Below are 19,819 nucleotides of genomic sequence, written 5' to 3'. Positions count from 1 at the left end.
CAGAATTATTTTGCAAATAATGCTGTCTAAAAAAATAAATAATCCTTGACTAAATTTGTTTTGAGTTCAGTCATACTTCAGTGAGAATATTCCTTTCTTCTCTGATAACATGTCTTTAGCATTCAGCTGAAATCTGTCCAATCCATAAAAACTAGTTATTTTATTTAAAGAAAGAAATAAAAAAGAAGGTACCGTATTTTCACAACCATAAGGCGCACCGTACTAAAAGGCGTAGTATCAGTTATGTACGCCCTTTCTGTATTTAACACATACATAAGGCGCACCTGACCATAGGGCGCAGGTTTTATATACCGGTACAATCCACGCCCACACTTCCCCCTTTAACATTCTCAGTTTAATTCTGCAAACTTAATCCTCACCAGTTTATGTATTGCAAAGCAAACTATCCTTCTAAACTGGAAAAGCAAACAAAGTCTGTGTATCCAGCAGTTCAGAAATCTCTTATTAGATCACATCAGTATCGAGATGATGTCTGCCTCCTCAAGGGATCAGTCGGCTGAACTTCATTCCCTCTGGTTCCCTGTGATCAGCTCCATCACTTAGTATGGGGGGAGAATGTGACCTTATTGCGCTCGGGGTTGGTGGCCGGTTGGGGGTCTCTGGAGGCTGTGGGTCTGTGGTGGGCTCCTGGGGGGGGAATTTGACTGCTCCACTGCTGGGGTTGCTAGGTTTCTAGCCCTACGGTGGACCTGGATGGGCCGGCGGCTGGAGTTGCCACGCGGCGGCGGGGCGAGGTCACTGGCGGGTGATGGGTTGGCGGGCTTGACTCCATAACGGGCGCTGTGCCGCCGTGGGGTGGGCTGGGCGGGGTCCCGGGCTCCGGTGCCCGGGGTTGTCCCTTGTCTCTTGGGGGTGAGGGGTCGGCTTGTGCCGGGGGGGGCTGGGCTGACCTGGACCTGCCGCTGCGGCGGCGGGCAGGTACATGCTCTGGTGCCTGGTTGCGACCCTGGGACTTGGGGAGTGGGGGGTGTTTGATAGTGTGGATGGGATGTGTGTGTGTGTAGGGGTGTGTGTTGAGGACTGGTGGCGGTACATAGGTGTGTGTGGATGTGTGTGAGTAGGGAAGTGTGATGATGCGTGTGTGGGGGGGGAGTGGCGGTGGTGCATGTATATGGGTGAGTGTGTGTTTGTGGGGGGGTGTTGTGGTATCTGTGGGGGGGGGGGGGGGGGGGGGGTAGTGCCGTGTGTGTGGGGGAGTGGGGTGATGCGTGTATGTGGGGAGTGGCGGTAGTGCATGTATACGGGTGTGTGTGTGTGTGTGGGGGGGTCTGTGTGTGTGTGTGTGGGGAGGGGGGGGGGGTAGTGCCGTGGCGAAGCATGAATGTGTGTGTGTGGGGGGGGGGGGTAGTGCCGTGGCGAAGCATGAATGTGTGTGTGTGGGGGGGGGGGGGCGATGGGCAGGGGTGTATGTATGGGGGAGTGGGTGGTGCATGTGTGTGGTGGGTTGGTGGATAAGGGTAGATGTGATGGATGGGGGTGGGGGAGATTTGGATGTGACGTGGGGGTCAGGAGGATGGTTTTGAGGGTGGGCTGAATGTGTGGCTGGGTGGACCTGTATGTGTCGGGAAGTGTGTGTGGGTGTAGGTGTGTGTGCTGAGAGAGTGGCGGATGTGTGTGAAAGTGCCGATGTATGGACAAGGGGGGACTTCATGTCCCCAGGTGGGGGTGTTCTCTGTGAGTGAGGGGGCGGTGGACAATCGGTCTGGGATTCCCCTTCTGCCGCCCCTCCTCTTCTTTGTCTTCATGCCCCCCTTCTGCGTGTGGTGAGTTGGTCCCCTCTTGGGTCGGTGATGACTCTCTGGTTAGATTCGCCGAAGGCTCTGGTTACGGGGATGGCTGTCCCTGGCTTGTCCTGGTCCTTGGGAGGCCCTGGGAGGGGGGGGCATGCCTAGTGCTGCTGGCAGCTCGCCTTCTGGAGGAGGGTGAGCTTTCCTCCAGACTTAAATCCCTCGACCCCTCTTCCTCCCCGCTCCCCATCACACACAGGCAGGGTATTGGGAGGTGTGCATGTGGCGCTGGGTGGTGAGAAAGGCCATCAAGGTGGTCTTGATCGCTGCACCCAGCCTCGGCTCACCTCCCAGTTTTAATTACACTTAGACATCAAAACACCAAAACACTGACAACTCACATGATTAGGGGGAAGGGCATGCGGTGTATGGTGGGCGGGGCTGCTTAGGTGGTCCCTCTCCCAACACCGCGTGGCACTTCCCTCAATTTTAATTGCAACTAATACATACTTCACAATCAGTCATAAGCGGGGGGGAGGCAGGGACGATAGGGTCTTCTCATGCCCCTGCTCTCGGGGCTTTACTGGGGGGGGGGGGTACGGGTGGGGGAAGAGTGCCGTCCATTAGGCCTAAGTCTGGGCTGGCCTGGCTGTAGGAGGGTTGTCGCCGGCCCTGGAGGAGTGAGGGTATGTGTGTGTGTGTGTGTGTGTGTGTGTGTGTGTGTGTGTGTGTGTGTGTGTGTGTGTGTAGGGGGGGGTGTATATGCGGAATGGGATGTGTGAGTGAGGGTGAAGTTTGGAGGGGGGCTATGGGTGGTGGAGGGGTGTTTGGTGGGGCATGTGTGGTTGGGTAGAAGTAGAGGGATGGGGTGGCGGGGTGTGAGCGTGTGTGTGGGGGGGGTGAGCGTGTGTGGGGGTGGGGGCGATTGGGGTTCGTGTGACTTGGTATGGGTGAGTGAGTAGAGGTGGGGTGGGGTTGTGTATGTGATGGATGATGTGCATGGATTGCAGAGGGTTGTGTGGATGGGGGTTGAGAGGGGAGTGCGTGTTTGGGGGGGGGGGGGGGGGGTATGCATGTATATGTGTGAGGGGAGTGCGTGTTGGGGGGGGGGGGGTATGCATGTATATGTGTGTGTGGTTTGGTGGTGGGGGGGTGGTGTCCTGTACCCGGGGGCGCAGCTGGTGCACTGGGGTGCGACCTGGCTGCCGCTAGGTGGCGGTCTGGGGATCCTGGTCCTCCGTCGGTGTGGGCTGTACCCTCTGCCTGCGGGGGCGGGGGGCTGCTCACGGGCTCTTGGGGCCCTGGGGCCTGCGCTCTGTCTGCCCTAGGTGGCTGGTGCCCGGCGGGATCGGCCCTTGCCGGCCTGGGCCTGCTGGGGCCTGTTCCCCCTGACTGCGGGGGACTCTGGTTGGGCACCTCCTTCGCCACCTCCTGGGCAGATGCATGGCTGGCTCTGGAGTGGGGGGGTTGGGATCTGTACCTGGGGGTGACTGTCGGTTACCCGGGTCTCTGGGTTCTCCTGGCCTTCCTCTAGCTGTAGGCAGGCGGGGTCACATTGGCATGATCACTCTTCTCTGAACACGTTCCACTCTAAATGTTCTGCATGAATGTTCTGCATGTGTCACAGTCACTGAGTCATCCAGCAAGTTTATTCATTAACAGCAGGTAGCTCTCTTTCTGTCTTTTTGATTTAACTTGCTAGTTTCTGATCCTCCTGATTGTCAATGGTTTTGTTCCCCACAGGGACCATGAATCTAGAGTTGGCTTGTGTGGGTGTATATATTTATGTGTGTGGGTGGGTATGTGTGTGTACATATGTATGTATATATATGTATGTTTGTGTGTATATATATATATGTATGTATATCTATCTGTATGTATGTATGTATGTATATATGTATATGTATATACTGTATGTGCGAGTGTATATACATATATATGTAGGTGGGTATGTATGTGCATATACGTGTATGCGTTGATCTCTCTTTGTTTTTTATGTTCTCTTTTCTGTTCTCTTTCTGCCCCTTTCCTGTCCTTTCCGGTCAGGTCCAGCAGCATAAACTCTGTAACTAACTATTAACTATTTAATAGTTAGTTAATAATAATAGTTATTAATAGTTAACTATTATCCAAAGCAAATAGAAAAATAAAATAAGAATCAAGAAATACAAGGGGATCATTACATCTATAAAAGTTCCCCTTGGCAAAATAAATTTGCTCAGCAGAACACAGCATCCAGAACATCAGTCTGCTTGCTTAAATGCTGGAAAAGACAAAAAAAAAAAACATTCTCAATGCACACAAGTATACAAGTATGCCTTTTTAAAAATAGAGCGGGAACAAAACCGAGTTTGGTTGTGCTTTATTTAAGTATTGATTACAAAGTACTAACATTTTTTAATCATCAATCAATCATCAATAGGCGCGGGCATGGTAAAACACACGGATAAAACAAGCACACAAGTGTGCATATTTAAAAATAGACTGGGACCAAAACTGAGTTTGGTACTCACATTTTTTTTACCGGTAATCGTCATCAGTCAAACCCATCAAAGTCCTCATCCTCGGTTTCTGAATTGAACAGCTGCGCCAAATCTCCAGCAAACATGGGAGGTTCACTTTCTTCACTGTCAGAGTCACTTTCCGTGCCGTGCGGCTCCTCTGAAATGATGCCGGCTTTTGCGAAAGTGCGGACAACAGTGCCAGCAGACACGTTAGCCCAAGCGTCTGTCCTCCAACTCGGGCCACCTTGCCTTATGTCCACGGAAACTCAGCTGCATCTTCTTTACCTGTCGGAGCACGTTTTCCATCTTCCTCCACTTGCGAACCATCGATTCATTAATATTAAATTCTCTCTCGGCTGCTCGATTTCCATGTTGCTTGGCGTAGTTGATGGCCTTCAGTTTAAACTGTGCTTCATAAGTGTGTCTTTTTGCCATTTTCAGGGTTGTTAGAAAAAGGTGTTCTGCATAACGCACATACCTGTTCGCGATCAACGCCCACACTTCACCTTTTAACGTTCTCATGGTGTTCTTTACTACGTCCGATTACAACAACAACAACACGCACACAAAGGGCGCACTGCACTATAGGGCGCGCCGCACATTTTGAAGAAAATCTAAGACTTTTATGTGCGCCTTATGGTCGTGAAAATACTGTAATAATTTCCCCTTTTTTCCTGAACCAAGCTATTAAATCAAGCCTGCAACAGATGTGCTGAAGCTTAAACATGTTGTGTGACAGTAATAACCGCCCATTTGTAAGATGCCTTAATATTATCTCAGTGTCACTTCTCTATGTGACTATGAAGCAAAAATTACAACTTTAAATGCAGGATTTCTCTTTTATTGAAGCAATTTAGCAGGGGAAAGAAAAAAAAATAAATAACCGCTCATTAATGCAAACATTTAGGTGTTACACTGAAATTACATCTCTGAATTTATATCCATGAAATTATTGATGATTGTAAACTCCTCAACATATGTGTAATCACGAAACCCACCCATATTAATTTGCCCTGCTCCTGTGATATGTGCTGCTCTCGAAGAAGAGGCCATTCTGTTTCAGTCGTTGTATCAAACTCCCGTAACACAGAGCTGAGAAACAGAAACCTTTCCAAAATAGTACAAAAAACCTCTTCTCCTGTTTGGGGAAAGGATTTGAGGCAGATCTTGGTCAGAACTGTCCGAACTTCACTTACACCGGTTTCAATTAGAGTCCATGTCCTTTCATCTGGATCCACAAGTTCTTGTCCTGATCCTGGACATGAGAAAGCCAGAAGACTCAGAAGTCCTGAGTATAGGTCAGCTGTTTGGAAAGTTGTAATTCCTAAGATGGCTCTGCTCAGTTTAGTTTAGTTTAGTTTAGTTCAGTTCAGTTCAGTCATTTGCAGGATATAAAACCACATTGGAAAACAGTTGCAAGAGCACAACATACAAAACATACAAAACACACGTAGAGACATCCTAAAAAGCAGCACTTAAAGCTGGGGTAGGTAATGTTGGGGAACTAGCAAGATTTGAAAGTGGTACCCTGTCTTGGCTCCTCCCCCTGTGGTTTTGTTTCTTGCGTGATCCAAGGATTTTTTAAAAGAAATTAACAACTCAATTTCGGTCCAAACGCTTGGATTGGTCAGTTTTTACAGATTAACAGTAAACAGAGAGGTCTGACTCTATTTCTTATTGTTCATGATTACAGAATGTATAGACTACTATCAGGACGAGGAACCACTTCACCCAGAGTGAAATGTCTCTGAGCAAGATTACCTACCCCAGCTTTAAAACGCAGCTACAGTAAAACGATGAGGTGCGTGTCAGAAGATTTTCAAAGTGATTTAGAAGTGATAGCTGCTCATAACTGTGGGAAGAAACTTTTGGTCTGTCAAGATGTTGTACATTTGATCACACAATATTGTTTACCTGAGGGGAGGACATGAAACATCTCTGTAGCAGAGTGGCCGAAGGCATCATTAAGGATCTGTAAAGCTCTTGTTAGAAGTCTGGATTTGTAAATGTCCTCCAGGACAGGTAGGTTGCAGCCCATCGTCCTGTGAGCAGAGTGAATCACTCTCTTTCACAGTCACATAGAGCAGTGATAGAGCTGGTAAGAAGGCTTTCAAACCAAAAAAGTTTTAAAAAATGGTTTTGTTTTAAGTAAATTCCCTTCATTTATGTTAAAAGAGGAGATGCTGGCGAGCCTTTTTAGCAGTAGGTGCATTTCCATTACACCTGGAATTGTGCACAACTAAAGATCACAATAAAAAAAACGATAATAGAAAAACCTACATCTCGAAAAAAGTCTCAAATATCGCCAAAAAGTTCTTACGCTTCTCCTGAGGTGGTTTTTCAAACATTTTGATAGAGAAATATATGACAAAAGTCTGATGGAAACACTTTGCATTTACGTGTACCTGGATGGGACGTGATGGGTCGTGACCAGTTCATTTCCGGTAAAAAATGGTGCAAATGTGGAACTAACGACAGCGAATTTTAGAGTTCTAGAAAAGAAAATGAGGAAGAAAAGCTTCAAGAAGCCGTAATAATTACAAGTTGAAAACCCCAAAATAACGCCACGTGCCTACTTTGCATAACACTTAATTCTCGCAAAATCTTCTCACCCAAACAAGATTTTGCGAGAACTGAGGAAAATGCGCTACATACTGTTCAACGGAAACACCTGCAAATTGCAATTGTTGTTTGTCAAAACTTAGTAATATTGCTTTTGTTTTGCGAAAAAATGTAATGGAAACGCAGCTAATGTCACTAGTACATGACTGTCAGCTTTCATTTTTGGAGAGAGTGACACCCGAGAACTTGCATTTACCCACCATTTATTTCACAAGGTTCCAGGTCTGACTTAGTTCCTCTGAGAAGTTCGATTCCTTTCTGTGGCTGCGAGACCACAGAGGCCCTCTCTCCTTGCAGGAGTCTGTAGAAACGACGTATAACTACAGGTTGCAATAAGTTTTATAAAACTCAGTGACACTACATTATTAGTGGACACTGGTCATGCATGATACATCACCTGTTACAGACATTTGTAGTCTTCTACCTTCAACTCCATGGCAACACATCATACATAAACCTCAACCTTTACTCTAGTCATTTACTTCGCTGACATTTATCTGTCTCCGATTGTCTGTCACATTTTCTGAGTATTCCTTCAGGGCCCTATTTTCACTCACGTAGCCGACTTCAGCAAGTCTCATGGTCTTTACTGTGTCAAAACTTGAAGTTTTAACCAGCACACATTCAATAAGTTACATGTTGCATACAGTTCGCTCTTATTATTGACATTTGATTTCTTAAATTAATTTAAGATATCCTTCGTCTATATAGGTGCACACTTCAACACAACATTTTGTTAAATCAGTGTCCTCACAGCCTGTAAGATGGTCCCTCTTTAAGACATCTGCTGTCCAGACAACAATAAGAAGGGTGTTAACAGGCCTAAAGAGGCCTGTCTTCTAAAATGTCACTGTTCGACAAAATAGTCTGGAGGTACGGTATGTCGCTTGCTGGAATTAGACTGATCGTTGCAAAGACCATCATATTTTTCTGAGTCTTGTGCACATTTTAAAGCCTCATATCTGTGAAACATTGTTGTTACATATTGATCACTTACTAGAAGTTCATATCCTCCACTGGATATTCCCCACATGAAGTGAAGAACTGACAGTTCGGTCCAGATTGCAGACACTGATTTAGGCCACATGATTGGTTGAGTATAACATTTTAAAAATTCAAAAAGCAACAAATCAAGGTGAGAGCTGATATGAAGGCTGTTGTTTGTGCCTTGAAAGCATTTAATTTAGAGAGAACTAACAAAACAAAGGCCAGTTGCTTCACATCAAGGGACTTGTTCTCAGCTTGCACACCTTGAATGCCCTTGCTTTCACTTTGTGTGTTTCTTTACGTGATGGAAGGTGTGTGCGCTGGCTGTCCTTGGAGTACCAGAGCAGCGTAGCAATGACAAACAGAACATATGCAAAGTGCATTTAAAAGAGGACGACATGGCATGTGCTTTGGCTAATTGGTAGCAGACGCCACACCTCGTGGCATGTCTGATGAAGGAGAACACCAAACTAAAAGCTCAAATTTCAAGGGATCCCATTAAGACCGCAGCACCTCTGAGAGTCAGACTTTTATTAATCCTGTAATTACAGAATATGATGGTAATCCTTGGAAAATGATGAGAGTGGAGCAGCAGAGTTTTGTTTGAGCCAGTTGCTGCATTTGTTCTGCTCCAGTCATTAGTGGACTTTTTTTTTCAAGGGGGCTGATCAATAGCGATTGACTTTCTTCTCAGAAACGCCCCTCTTGGGTGCCTTATTGTCATTTTTTCCCATCGCTTCATTCGTCTTGCACAGAGCAACTCTCCATTTGACATCTTGGTGATGAAAGGACTCAGACTATGAATCCGGCTTATAATTGGCCTTTCAAGTGAAATTTGCTTTTGACCAATCCTTCACCCTCCTCTGATGATAAATACAGTCTGGTTGACTTGATTACATGACTGGAATTGATCAGCACCGTGCTGATTTGGGTGGTGATGATGGTGGGAATACTCTTTGTTCTTGTTTCCTGTTTTACTTTGTAGTTTTTCCTCTTTGTGCCTTGTTCTAGGTTCATGTTCATTAGCTTAACTGGGTTCATTTGGTTAATTTACTTCATGATGGTGTCCTGTGTATATATACCTCTTTGCTTTTAGTACGGGTTGCCAGTTCAATTCTGTTTTTTCATGTTAGGTCAAGTCTTTATCAACATCTTCTTCCTGCCTACTGCCTCTGTAATTGAATAGTCACCTCTGACAGTTTGTGACAGTGATCTACATTGTCTGGTGCTTTTAGTTTACTAAGTGGACAAACAGTGCTGTTTCCTCTAGAAACATAAAGTAAAAATGCTGCGAGACACACGATACTGCCCATGCTATTAGTGTGTAGCTATAGCAGTTGTTTAAAAAATTGGAAGAGACCCCCAAAGCTGCCTCAACGTTGTTCCTGTTTCATTAAACTGTGAAGATGTGAATGCTAAAATGTCAAACATACTTTTATTAGAATGAGCTGTCTCAAACAAGAAATATTTTAGACACTTTTACGTTGTTGTGGGTCAGCAGGACCTGCTGAGAGGAGGACACGAACATGTTGCATTCAGTATTATTAAAAATTTTGTCTGCATTCATTAAAACTGCCATGCATATTCAATTATTGAATTTCTCCACAGTCTTTGGGTCCAAACCAAATCACAGGAAGTTCTCATTTTTCACACTTAATACAAGAAAAAAAAAAAAAAAACTTTAAAAAAAACAAAAAAAAAAAAAAAAACCCCAAAACACCAATACCATTAATGCCATTTACACAACATACCAAAATAGAAATTTTACAATATGCACTGACATTAATACATCGATGAGCACGTAAGCATTGCTTAACCTTAGTCATGTTATTTTGTATTTGTTATTTTAATCTTCCTCATTTTCTTCATCCTTATATTTCAGACCAAAGAAGTGGACTCGGTTCGCCTACAAACGCAGGTCTTGGCACGTTTCAAGCGGACCAAATACAGGAAGCAGACTACAAAAAAAAGTCACTTCCTGCAGTTGACATAACATTGCATCACAGGGGAATACATAGCAATCGCATTAAGGGTCTTCTGCCTCCTCTTTTGTTCATACTTCGTCCATTGCTACAGTGTATTTCTGCAGTATACTTACATGAGACAAATTTAAAAACCCAAAACAGCGATAGTTTCGTGCTTCATGTTTAACTCAGAGTTTTCTTTTTCATGTGGGTCTTGTCCTCTCCTTTGCTATATACTAGTGCAGCACCACCTTTGGTGAGAATGAGGATATATTATTGTCAAGGTTTGGCACGTTTGGCCGAAGTGCAGCGTGAATGCAATCTCAGTCTGAATGGATACACCCTGCACTACAACTGAGCCAGTCGCCAATCAGACCGAGTCTCGCAGACTATCCTGATGTGAATGTATCCTTAGATACAACAAAACAAAGGTTAATAGCAAATAAGAAAAATATGACTAATTTGAACATATAAAAATAACTAAATTTGAGTTCTTACTAATAAAACTAATACTAAATAAATGCATAAATAAAAAGTTTTATAGAAGGATAGTGCAGTTTATGTAAAGGTGAGAAAACGGAAAATGTTAAAATATGTCGGTGGATGCGGGGAAACAACTTTTTGTAGATATAACTCAAATATAACACTGTAATAACCAAACAGCTCGTCATATGTCAGCCACAAGATGCATTTATTTCTAAAGATTTGCATGAGACAGAATAACCAACTCTGATAGTTCTCTAATAGATATGATGCAAAATGAAAACACACCCAGTCTGATCTTTGTGTAGATGTTGACAAGTAGCACCAGAGATCCATAAAGTTTTAGCATTATTTCTCCTGCTCTGCATAGCTGTGTGCAGCTCCTGTAGCTGCAGGCTGTTGTTGCCTTTAGGCTTGTTTTGGTTTGGAGCCTCAGACTATGAAAGTTCCCTGACAAGATTTTATTGTCACTTTGAACTATGTTTCTTTCTCAGTGCAAAATTTGCAGTATCTGGAAGCTGATGTGTGCACACCCCGCTTCACTTTTATTTCCTTCTCTCTGGGAACGAGCTCTGTGAAGTTGTTAAAAAAAAAAAAAAAAAAAAAAAAAAAAAAAAATCGCATGAAAACAGGAGATGTTGCACACACTTTTAACCATCTCATGGGCACGAGACACACACAGGCAGCAAATATATAGTTAGTGCAACAAAACCCACCGCAGTCATCGCGACCAATCGTGTTGTTTTCTGTTACTATACACGTTAATCAGCTTGTCACAGCTTGTCAGGTTGCACCTGTCTGCCTGACAGATGCCAATAAAGTCTGTTGAATCAAATCTGGTCCCACTGCAGTGGAACCAACACATTTCACACCATATTTACATTTTCATACATTTAAAACAGCTGTGACTTCATCCTCAGTTTCAAGCGGAGACTTGAAGAAAATTATCCCACAACATCGTTGTTGTCAGACTTTTGAAACTGCTGAATCACATGGTGATAAAACACCCAGTGTTAAAGGAATTAGTTGAACTTCAGAGCAGCCACTGATATCTGATATAAGCAACATGAAGAGGGGAAAAACCTAATTTTGGATTAAGATAAGAGCCCTAAATTTGCTCAGGCTGTTACTACTTCAAAGAAGAGTTGAATGAAGACCAACAGTCTACATCAGGGTCATATTTATTCTGCCCTGAGCACAAGTGCTAATAATATTAGTTGGAAGTAAACTCAGCCAATGTTCAACAGCTTTGCCAATTACCAATAATGACAATTATTTAATTGTCCGCATCTAAAAAAAACTGTTTGAATGAAATAATTGTAACTGGAAGAATTCAGTTGTTACAGGATCATTAGAAACAACTGCATTTTGAAAGATTATTGATTTAAAGTTAGCTTGACCTCGAATAGCCATGCGAGGTATCTCCATTCAAAGTAGAAAGAGAAACTGGAGAGGAGGTGGATGACGAACTAAAAGGGAGGAGAGATAAAAGGATGAAAGGGAAGGGAAAGTGGAGAGACAGATAAAAGCAGCAGGCACACCAGCGTCATTAAAATAATCATGTATAATTGAAGGAACATGGCTGACTTAAGGCTGGAAATCGAAGCTTACGCTCAAAGAGAGCAGCAGCTCATTGTTTACCTTCCTCCCTATATTACCACATGAGACGCTCACACACTGTCCATCGAACACCAGCCCAAACATCCAGGTAGTGATCATTAGTGGGCAAATAAAAATAAACTTTGTATTTTGAAATGACATATTTTATAGATAGGCTATATCAGGTCATATTAATTAGCAGGATGAGTTGTTTTTTGTTGTGTTTAGGATCTATGCCAGGTGGGCTGTAACCTCGTTTTTCAGCCTTGTTCTCTTCATGCAGCAGTTAGTTGCAAAGTTGTGCTCTCATCTCTGACTGGATCTAACTTGTAGCAACAGAAAAACATGCTTTACATGAAGTTCTGGTCTTTCACAGGTAAATGAAACCAGTACATGGCCAAAAATTCCAGTTGTTGCATTTTAGGTGTAGAAAAAGGGGTATCATCAATGGCCTTTGCCATCGAGACAAAAGTAGGGGAATGCTAACAGCACTAGCGGCTAACTTAGCTTGAAATAAGAGCAATAGCCTAAAAGCACCTGATGGAGCTTCTTGTTAGAACTCAATAAAGAGAAACTTTACTTTAAGCCGATAAGTTAGTGACTGAAATCACAGTCTGTTGAGTTCCAGGAGAAATTGCTTTTGTCACTTTTGATTTTGGTCAAATTTTGAGAAATAGGACCTCAGCACCCCAGTGATCAACCCAGAGCCCATGATATGTCTGAAAGACAAATCCTTCTTAGTTGCATGTAAGGAATGTGAACGTAGAGAAAGAAACAGAAAAAGGAAGATGAATGAACTTTGGGCAAATGCAAAGCAGAAATGATAGAAATGTAAATAAATTCTACAGATTCCAGAAAAGGTCCATAATTTCATTTAAAACACGTTGTAAAATAATAAGAAAACAAGGAGAATAATCTAAATTAAGCGATAAATAAATAAATAAATAAACTTCAGAGATAAATAAAACAAAAAATAGATTATTATTTACATATTCATTTACATCTTTATTGGCACATTACACATTAGATTAATATTAGATCAGCAAATAAATTGATAACATAAATAGTATGGGTGGGAAATCAAATAAAAAATTTGAATATTGGGATTTTTAGCTTTACAATTTTAAAATGGACTTCTTTTGTTAAAAAAAAAAACTATTATTTTTTTAAACTTTTTTAAACTTTTGTCATTTTCATTGATCTTTTTACTTGTCTTCTTGGGCACTATAACAGCACAATGATGGTCTGGCTACTGTGTTGTTTGAAACGAAGAAAAAAGACAAGCAAAAAAAAAGTTTTGTACATATATTTTTTTTGGTTTTAATCTACAAATATCAGCAATATCGAAGAATCGTCACTATTTACATTGCATCCGCACCAAAAAAATTGGAATCAAATGGAATCAGGACTAAAGCATATCATCACAGCCATAACAAATAGAGGTATTAATGGCTAAAATAAAATACAGCGTCTGTTAGTCATTGCATGGACACTGTGGTTTATTTAAAGTATTTATTGTTTGTTCATTGGAGCATCAAGATTGTTTTTGTATTCATTTTATATTATAGCAGTTCCAGTCCTCCACATAAACAAGTAAACAAGACTTGTTGTCTGACTGAAATGTCCTTGGAGAGGAGCACCATATCCTTTGATCGTAACATAAAATGTGATCTTATCTTTACAAAGCTGCTCTCATGCAGTTTAGGTATTAAATATTAATAAGGCAGCAAACCAAGAACAAGTTGTTTATGCAACGTTACTTTTGATTTAACATATCTGTTGTGTCCACTGACTTTTAGAGGTTAGAATTCAAATAAACGGTGTGAGTTAAATTATTTATAAAAGGTGCGAGGAAGCTGATGCAAGATGTTTTGCATGGTTATCAATCAGGCACAGTCCTCTTTCGCTGGTTTTCTACAGCAGACTGTATGCATGGTATTTTTAGATCACAAAATAATGCACGTTTCTTGGTTTTATTCTTCTACCATCACGTTGTTTGGAATATTTGCTCTTTCTTTTGATCTTATATGTCTTAAGGGTTATTTTATTTGCACACAGTTCAATTATAATCAGAGGTTAAGACACAATATATTACAGGGGTTTATAGGAGCAAGTAAAACCCTTCAGTGGTTATTACTTATAGGTGTTTATTCAAGTTGTCAAATGTCAGTGAGTCATGATTAAACCCGTGTATCTTTCTATATAAAAGCGGCGCATGGGTGTAACCTTGTCACCTCACTTTTAAGTGGAACTAAGCGTGAAACTGCTCTGATCTCAGCAGGTCTTTAATTCAGGCCGTGGCTGAATATTAGCAGCTCACAAGGAGCCTCAACCTGCTGAAGCTTAAGCTTTTCAAAGCTCCTGCATGTCATTTACTTCCAGCACTTGTGAAACCTGCTTATATTACTGGAAGACCAGCGCAGGCATGACTGGGAAGGTGTTATTCACTTTGGCTGCTGAAGTCAGAAGAGGAATATTCATATTTAAGGTTCATGCAGGATTGAAGGAAAACATTATCTATGTTTACTGAGGACCTCTCCTTTGCAGGTAGTTAATTTATTTTAACCAAAGACCTTTGCTGCATGTGATGTCAGGTTTGGGTTGGCTTTGTATGTGTTGCAATCCAGACTCGGTTTGTTTGGTCGAGGAAAATCAGGCGGACATATTTTACAGCAGCTGCTGTAATGCAAAGCTTTGTCTTGCCTTTAATCAGAGTGTGAATTATTTTTCTCCCCTTTCCTGATGTTATTGGTATCGATTTTGCAGCACTTCAGATACAGCGCTAATCTTCTTTGCCACTATAGACTTGTCGATCTTATGTTGAAACAGTTAATATGAGCTTTCTTTCCCATCTTCATTCTGTCATCTCCTCCTGTCCCCAGGTAATTTATGCTCTCAATACCAAGAACGACGAACACGAGGAGGAAATTGAGTCTCTGAAAGAAGCCCATGAAGACGAGGTACTGGCACAGCCCCCACAGCTATGATTATATGGAGACAAGTGCTGCGTAGCTCACATAAGATTAAACTCGTGCTGCACAATATGTAGAAAAGTTAGCTTTAAAGTTTTGCTATCACATTTGATTTAAAATTGGCCAAGTGCAACTCATTTACCCCTTGTCATATCAGTGTAATAGAAGACTTGACACTTGCATGATGTTTTATATATTGTATGATATATTATTATCACAATATTTAACAATGACATGGTGCATGTTTTTAATCACATCACTTTGTTTAATGAAAGACATGAACACAACACTTAGCAAAAAGCCACATTTCCAGCTGCCTCTTTAGGTTTTCCTTCAGCATATGTAATGTCGTGGAAGGATGGGGTCAAGTTAGTGGCAAAGTGGGATTTTGCTGTCAAAGCTGAATTTATTTCAAGCATTTCCCACATGAACCAGTTTTAGTTGGGTCTATGTGGGAGCAGATTCCATTACAGTAAGGTTTTGTAATGTCTGCACAGTTTAGGTGTAAAGCTTTTCTCTTTCAGCCCATTTCAAAGCCAGTTGGAAGTAGGTGCGATACCGCAAGATTTGGTATTGATCCACTACCAAGTGAATAAAGGGCTAGTGTTTAACAGGACTATCAAATTTAATGTGCTTTTGTGTTTATTATTCTGTGGGGTAATGCATTATTTTGTGACACAATAACCCATAAAGCACAAAGCTATTATTCACACCATCACTAGCCACTTTATCTTTATTTCATATTCTGATAGTTTTCAAACTCGACATGAGTAGTTTCCAACTCCGGTCATGTGAGCTACCATCCTGCCGGTTTCAGTGTTTCCCTGATACAACCGGCTGTTACAGCCCTAGCACATGTCGATAATTGGCCGCCCATCCTGGTACTCTTTTACCATCGTGCCTCCGGATTGGTGGACTACTACCTGGAGTTTTATCCCATTGGCCACAACCTCCGTCACTCCTATTTAAGGACGATCAGCAGCATCATTCGAGGCAGCTGTGTCTGATGGTGATACAGTTTACCTCCTTATTTGTAAATAAATTCATTCTTGAACTTTTAGTCACCTGTTCCGTTTTGTGTTACCACCCCCTTTTACCCCGAGACTCCGCACATGCACTTGCCTGTTAATGAGCCATTGATTTGGGTCAGGTGTGTCACAGCAGGGAAATATTAAAACCTCACAAGGACCAGAGTTGGAGACCCCTGCTGTAAAGTATCAATGTCATCACACGAGTATCCACTGATATCAATACCAACGTTGGTGTCGATATTATAAATATTTGGATGAATTCACCCAACATTAGTTGAAAGTGGCTTTGGCAGATCAGTGTTTTGTCTTTTACAGAGCTGTAAAAGAAAACACGATTATTCATCTAAATTATGTTGTTCAAGATCCCAGTCTGTGTCATTACTGTGATACTGATATGAAGGAAACCAAATTCCCTTCATTTTTCTGTACTATTAGAATGTACATAGAACAATATGCATTCATTATTCAGCTTGTTTGTCTATAATTAGTCACAGGTAGGCACGGACTCCATCCACAGTCTTTTATTTAAACGATAAACAGCAAAGTGTGGTGAATTGCCTCATTACTTTTTTACTTCAAATAAATCTTGTTCAAACACCACAATGCTGCAGCAAAAGAAATCTGCTGAAAACCACACAGCAGCAGCAGCAAGAACATTTGTTATCTCTTTAGGAGAAGTACAGCCAGATTGCACACATTGCTTACTTATATTCTCCATTGCTATCGGGAGAAAGCAGGACAATCCACCCACCTATAATACATATGACCTAGTATATACATGCTTTAACTGACTTTTTTCAAGTCAAACCTTAGATGAGACCATAGACTGAATATAAAAAGATGGACGTAGCCTCCGTGACGTCACCCATAGATTTCTGAGGAGCTGAATTGAAGCTCGGTGGGCGGTTCCATCGCCATCTTGGTAGGGGCATGCGTGTCGTCTCGCCTGAAAAATAAAAATATGGGCAAAGAGGTGGAGCTGAGGGGGGGGCTGTGAGCGTCATGGTGGATGATTGACATTGAGCGAACTCTGAGCTGCCTGTAGCTAAGAGCTAACCTAGGTAACCCGAAGATAACAGGTGATAACCAGCTAACGGAGGTAAGCGGGCTAAAGCAAAGAAGTCACGTAGTTCACCGGCTAAAAACTGCAGTTGTTCTGCATTCCTCTTACTTGAAGCGGGAGATCGGGTACCTGTCAATCAAAAGGACACGCCCCAAAATATGCCGAACTTTGAGATTAAATTACTTTTAGACCGGCGAGTTACTAAAAAAATTCCCTCCCCCTACAGTTGTCATGAAGGTAAACCTGACCTATTAAACCGAAAATGGATTTTTGAACCAGGCTGTAAACATGTTTATTTTTGCTGTGAAGTTGGTCTTTTTAACATGGGAGTCAATGGGGATTCGCTCTGGTTTGCAGCCCCTAGTGGATGAAGGGGAAACTGCAGTTTTACGCACTTCTGAACAGGCTTCACTTTTAACTGCTGGAGGCTCCGTCCATCTTTCTTATACAGTCTATGAATGAAACACTGTTTTTTTCAGTGACTTTCTGAAGTCTTGAAGCATTATAGACCTGGTTTAAATGTAGCCCATTACATTCTTTTCTTTCAAAGAAAAGCTTTCAAATACCAAGAAATATGTTGTTAATTTAATCAGTCCTTTGTTCAAAGTAAGATGTTTCTGTCCTGTCAACATTTCCTGGAGGGAACAGCGTTACCCTCATTCCCAGTTTCACTTATATCAACATTTTTCATACATTGTGCAGCCAAACAAAATAATTAAGATCATTTTACAAAGAGCTTTTTCTGTTCCTGTACATTGTAATCTAAAGTAGCTGAGCATGCCAAAGTCAAGCTTGCTGTCTTCAATTCCTCAGAAATCACCAAAACTGTGTTAAATGATATCTGCCACTTTGAAGATAATGGCTGGTTTATTTCCTCTCGTTCAGGTCCAACACATTGTGACAGAGACCAGAGACAAGATCATGCAGTACAAGAGCAAAATGGCGGACGAAGCGGACCTGAGGCGACGGCTGGCCAGTCTGGAGGAATCTGTCGAACTTCATGAGCACATGAAAAGACAGGTCGCTCACTGCTGCCGGGCACCACAGAGACTTCATGTAGCTGTTGGTCATGTTTAGTGAGGCTTCGCCTTGCACAGTCACAGAGCTTATATAAGTATATATATATATATATATATATATATATATATATGTGCTCTGTCACAAGTCTCCAGCATTTTAGGGAATGCATTTATTCATCTTACTATGTGTTGTAGCAGTAGTGGTGTCGAATGACTGTTGTAATGCAGAAGATATTTTGTCACCTTTAGGCTTTAGCGGAGTTCGAGATGTACAGGCAGAGAATGGAGGACTCGCAGCTCTGCACTGAAGCCCAACACACACAGAGGGTGGTTTCTATGAGCAGAGAGGTGAGGCTTTATGCAAAACATGATGAAACACAACTCCTAAAGCACAACCTCTGAGGACTTGCATGCTTATAGAATGTTTGTGTCATTCTGCCCATGCACATTTAACTGAGTTGTACTGAAGCAAAAAAAGCACAAAACACAGTCAACATGCAACATGGTTCCACCAGCATTAAATCGCTACTTATTGTAAGTGGTATGTGCAGTAAATGTTGCACGCTGTGCTGAATACATGACTCATATCACTTATCTTCCACTCATATTTCTCTTCTGTCTGCCATGTTGCTGCTTTTACAGCTGTGTCTTGTATAAGCTGATAATTACATCAGGGACAGCTGCCTTGGTTGTTGTTGTCCTGCCATGTTGCAATGAAATTTTACCACTTTCACATTTAATAAGCGGGGAGAGGTGTCACGAAGCAGCAGCAGCACAGCGGCAGTCAGCAATTACATGCTGAATGACAAAGTATTTTCACCTTTTCCAGGTCTTTTAAAGATTTTCTCTGGACTTTTTGGGCATTTTTCTCAAATTTTCCACCCAGTTGCTGAAACCTGACCATTTTAAGATGATTTTTTTGTTATTGTTAAACTGTTTAAGTTTGATCTTTGACACAGTTAAGCATTAAAAAGGTAGAAGAGGAAGAACAGGTAATGTGTTTACATATATCAGACTGCTTAACAAGGAACCCATTTAAATTGCATCTTCAGGCACTTTGTGACCAGTAGCTTAATCGTAAGACATAATTGGTTCCCATTTGTTCATGTGAATTAATGAAAAATGCCAAAGATTACAACATTGGACATAAAATAGGATTTTTGCTCCATCAAACTGATTCTTAAAGAGACATGAGCTGATGACTAAGCACATAAAGACGCACTTTCAGTTGATCCATTTGCCATTCTTCATCAGAATTGGTCTCCATGGAAGAATGACTGTTATGAAGTCAGTTTCAACAAATAAAAAAGGCTGAATACAAGAACTGGACAGATAATCAGTGACAAAAGGGACGTGGTGTTTGATTATAGGACAGGAGAAAAAATCCAACCAACATCCACAGAAAAGCTTGAAGTCCTTCAGGAAGCCTGGAGAACTAAACCTGAAGACTATGTAGATCAATTTCAATAAACTTGTCTAAGAAGGTTAAAACTGTTAGAAAAAAAGGGTTTCAATAAGAAACACTGACTTTTAAGCTTGTTAAAATGATACACACTCTGTTCTTGCCTTTTATACTGTATTTCCATTCATGTTACACATATTTCTGCAAATTACTGCACCCACTGTATAAATAAAATGCATTTAATAAGCCATTATCTAATCCCTCCTGGCACATTTTCATTCAAAACCAAGAGCTTAGAAAGCAGTAAAGCAGCAGGCTTGCCCTGAAAATGAGATGCTGCATGATGCAAAGTTTCATTATTACATAGGAGGAGTGATTATTTGTTTACACACAACCTGCTTGGGTAGCAGGTGATTTAAAAAAAA

General features: G+C 41.8%; 1 protein-coding gene across 2 annotated transcripts in view; it reads left to right on the top strand.

Annotated features, from left to right (window-relative positions):
- LOC306774200 (protein FAM184A-like) overlaps positions 1-19,819 on the top strand; it is a gene marked incomplete at both ends in the record, with an annotated part of 73,374 nt that overhangs the window by 6,276 nt on the left and 47,279 nt on the right. For both annotated transcript variants that reach the window (XM_079264184.1, XM_079264183.1), the window contains 3 exons: positions 14,790-14,867; positions 17,859-17,993; positions 18,242-18,340. In XM_079264184.1, the coding sequence (XP_079120310.1) occupies positions 14,790-14,867; positions 17,859-17,993; positions 18,242-18,340 (312 nt within the window). The remainder of the gene's footprint in view (positions 1-14,789; positions 14,868-17,858; positions 17,994-18,241; positions 18,341-19,819) is intronic.

Source organism: Telmatherina bonti, assembly GCF_933228915.1.
Source record: "Telmatherina bonti genome assembly, chromosome: 24".
In the NCBI taxonomy this organism is placed as follows: Eukaryota; Metazoa; Chordata; class Actinopteri; order Atheriniformes; family Telmatherinidae; genus Telmatherina; species Telmatherina bonti.
The sequence above is the reverse complement of the archived record's forward strand: the minus strand, read 5'-3'. Positions and strand labels throughout refer to the sequence as shown.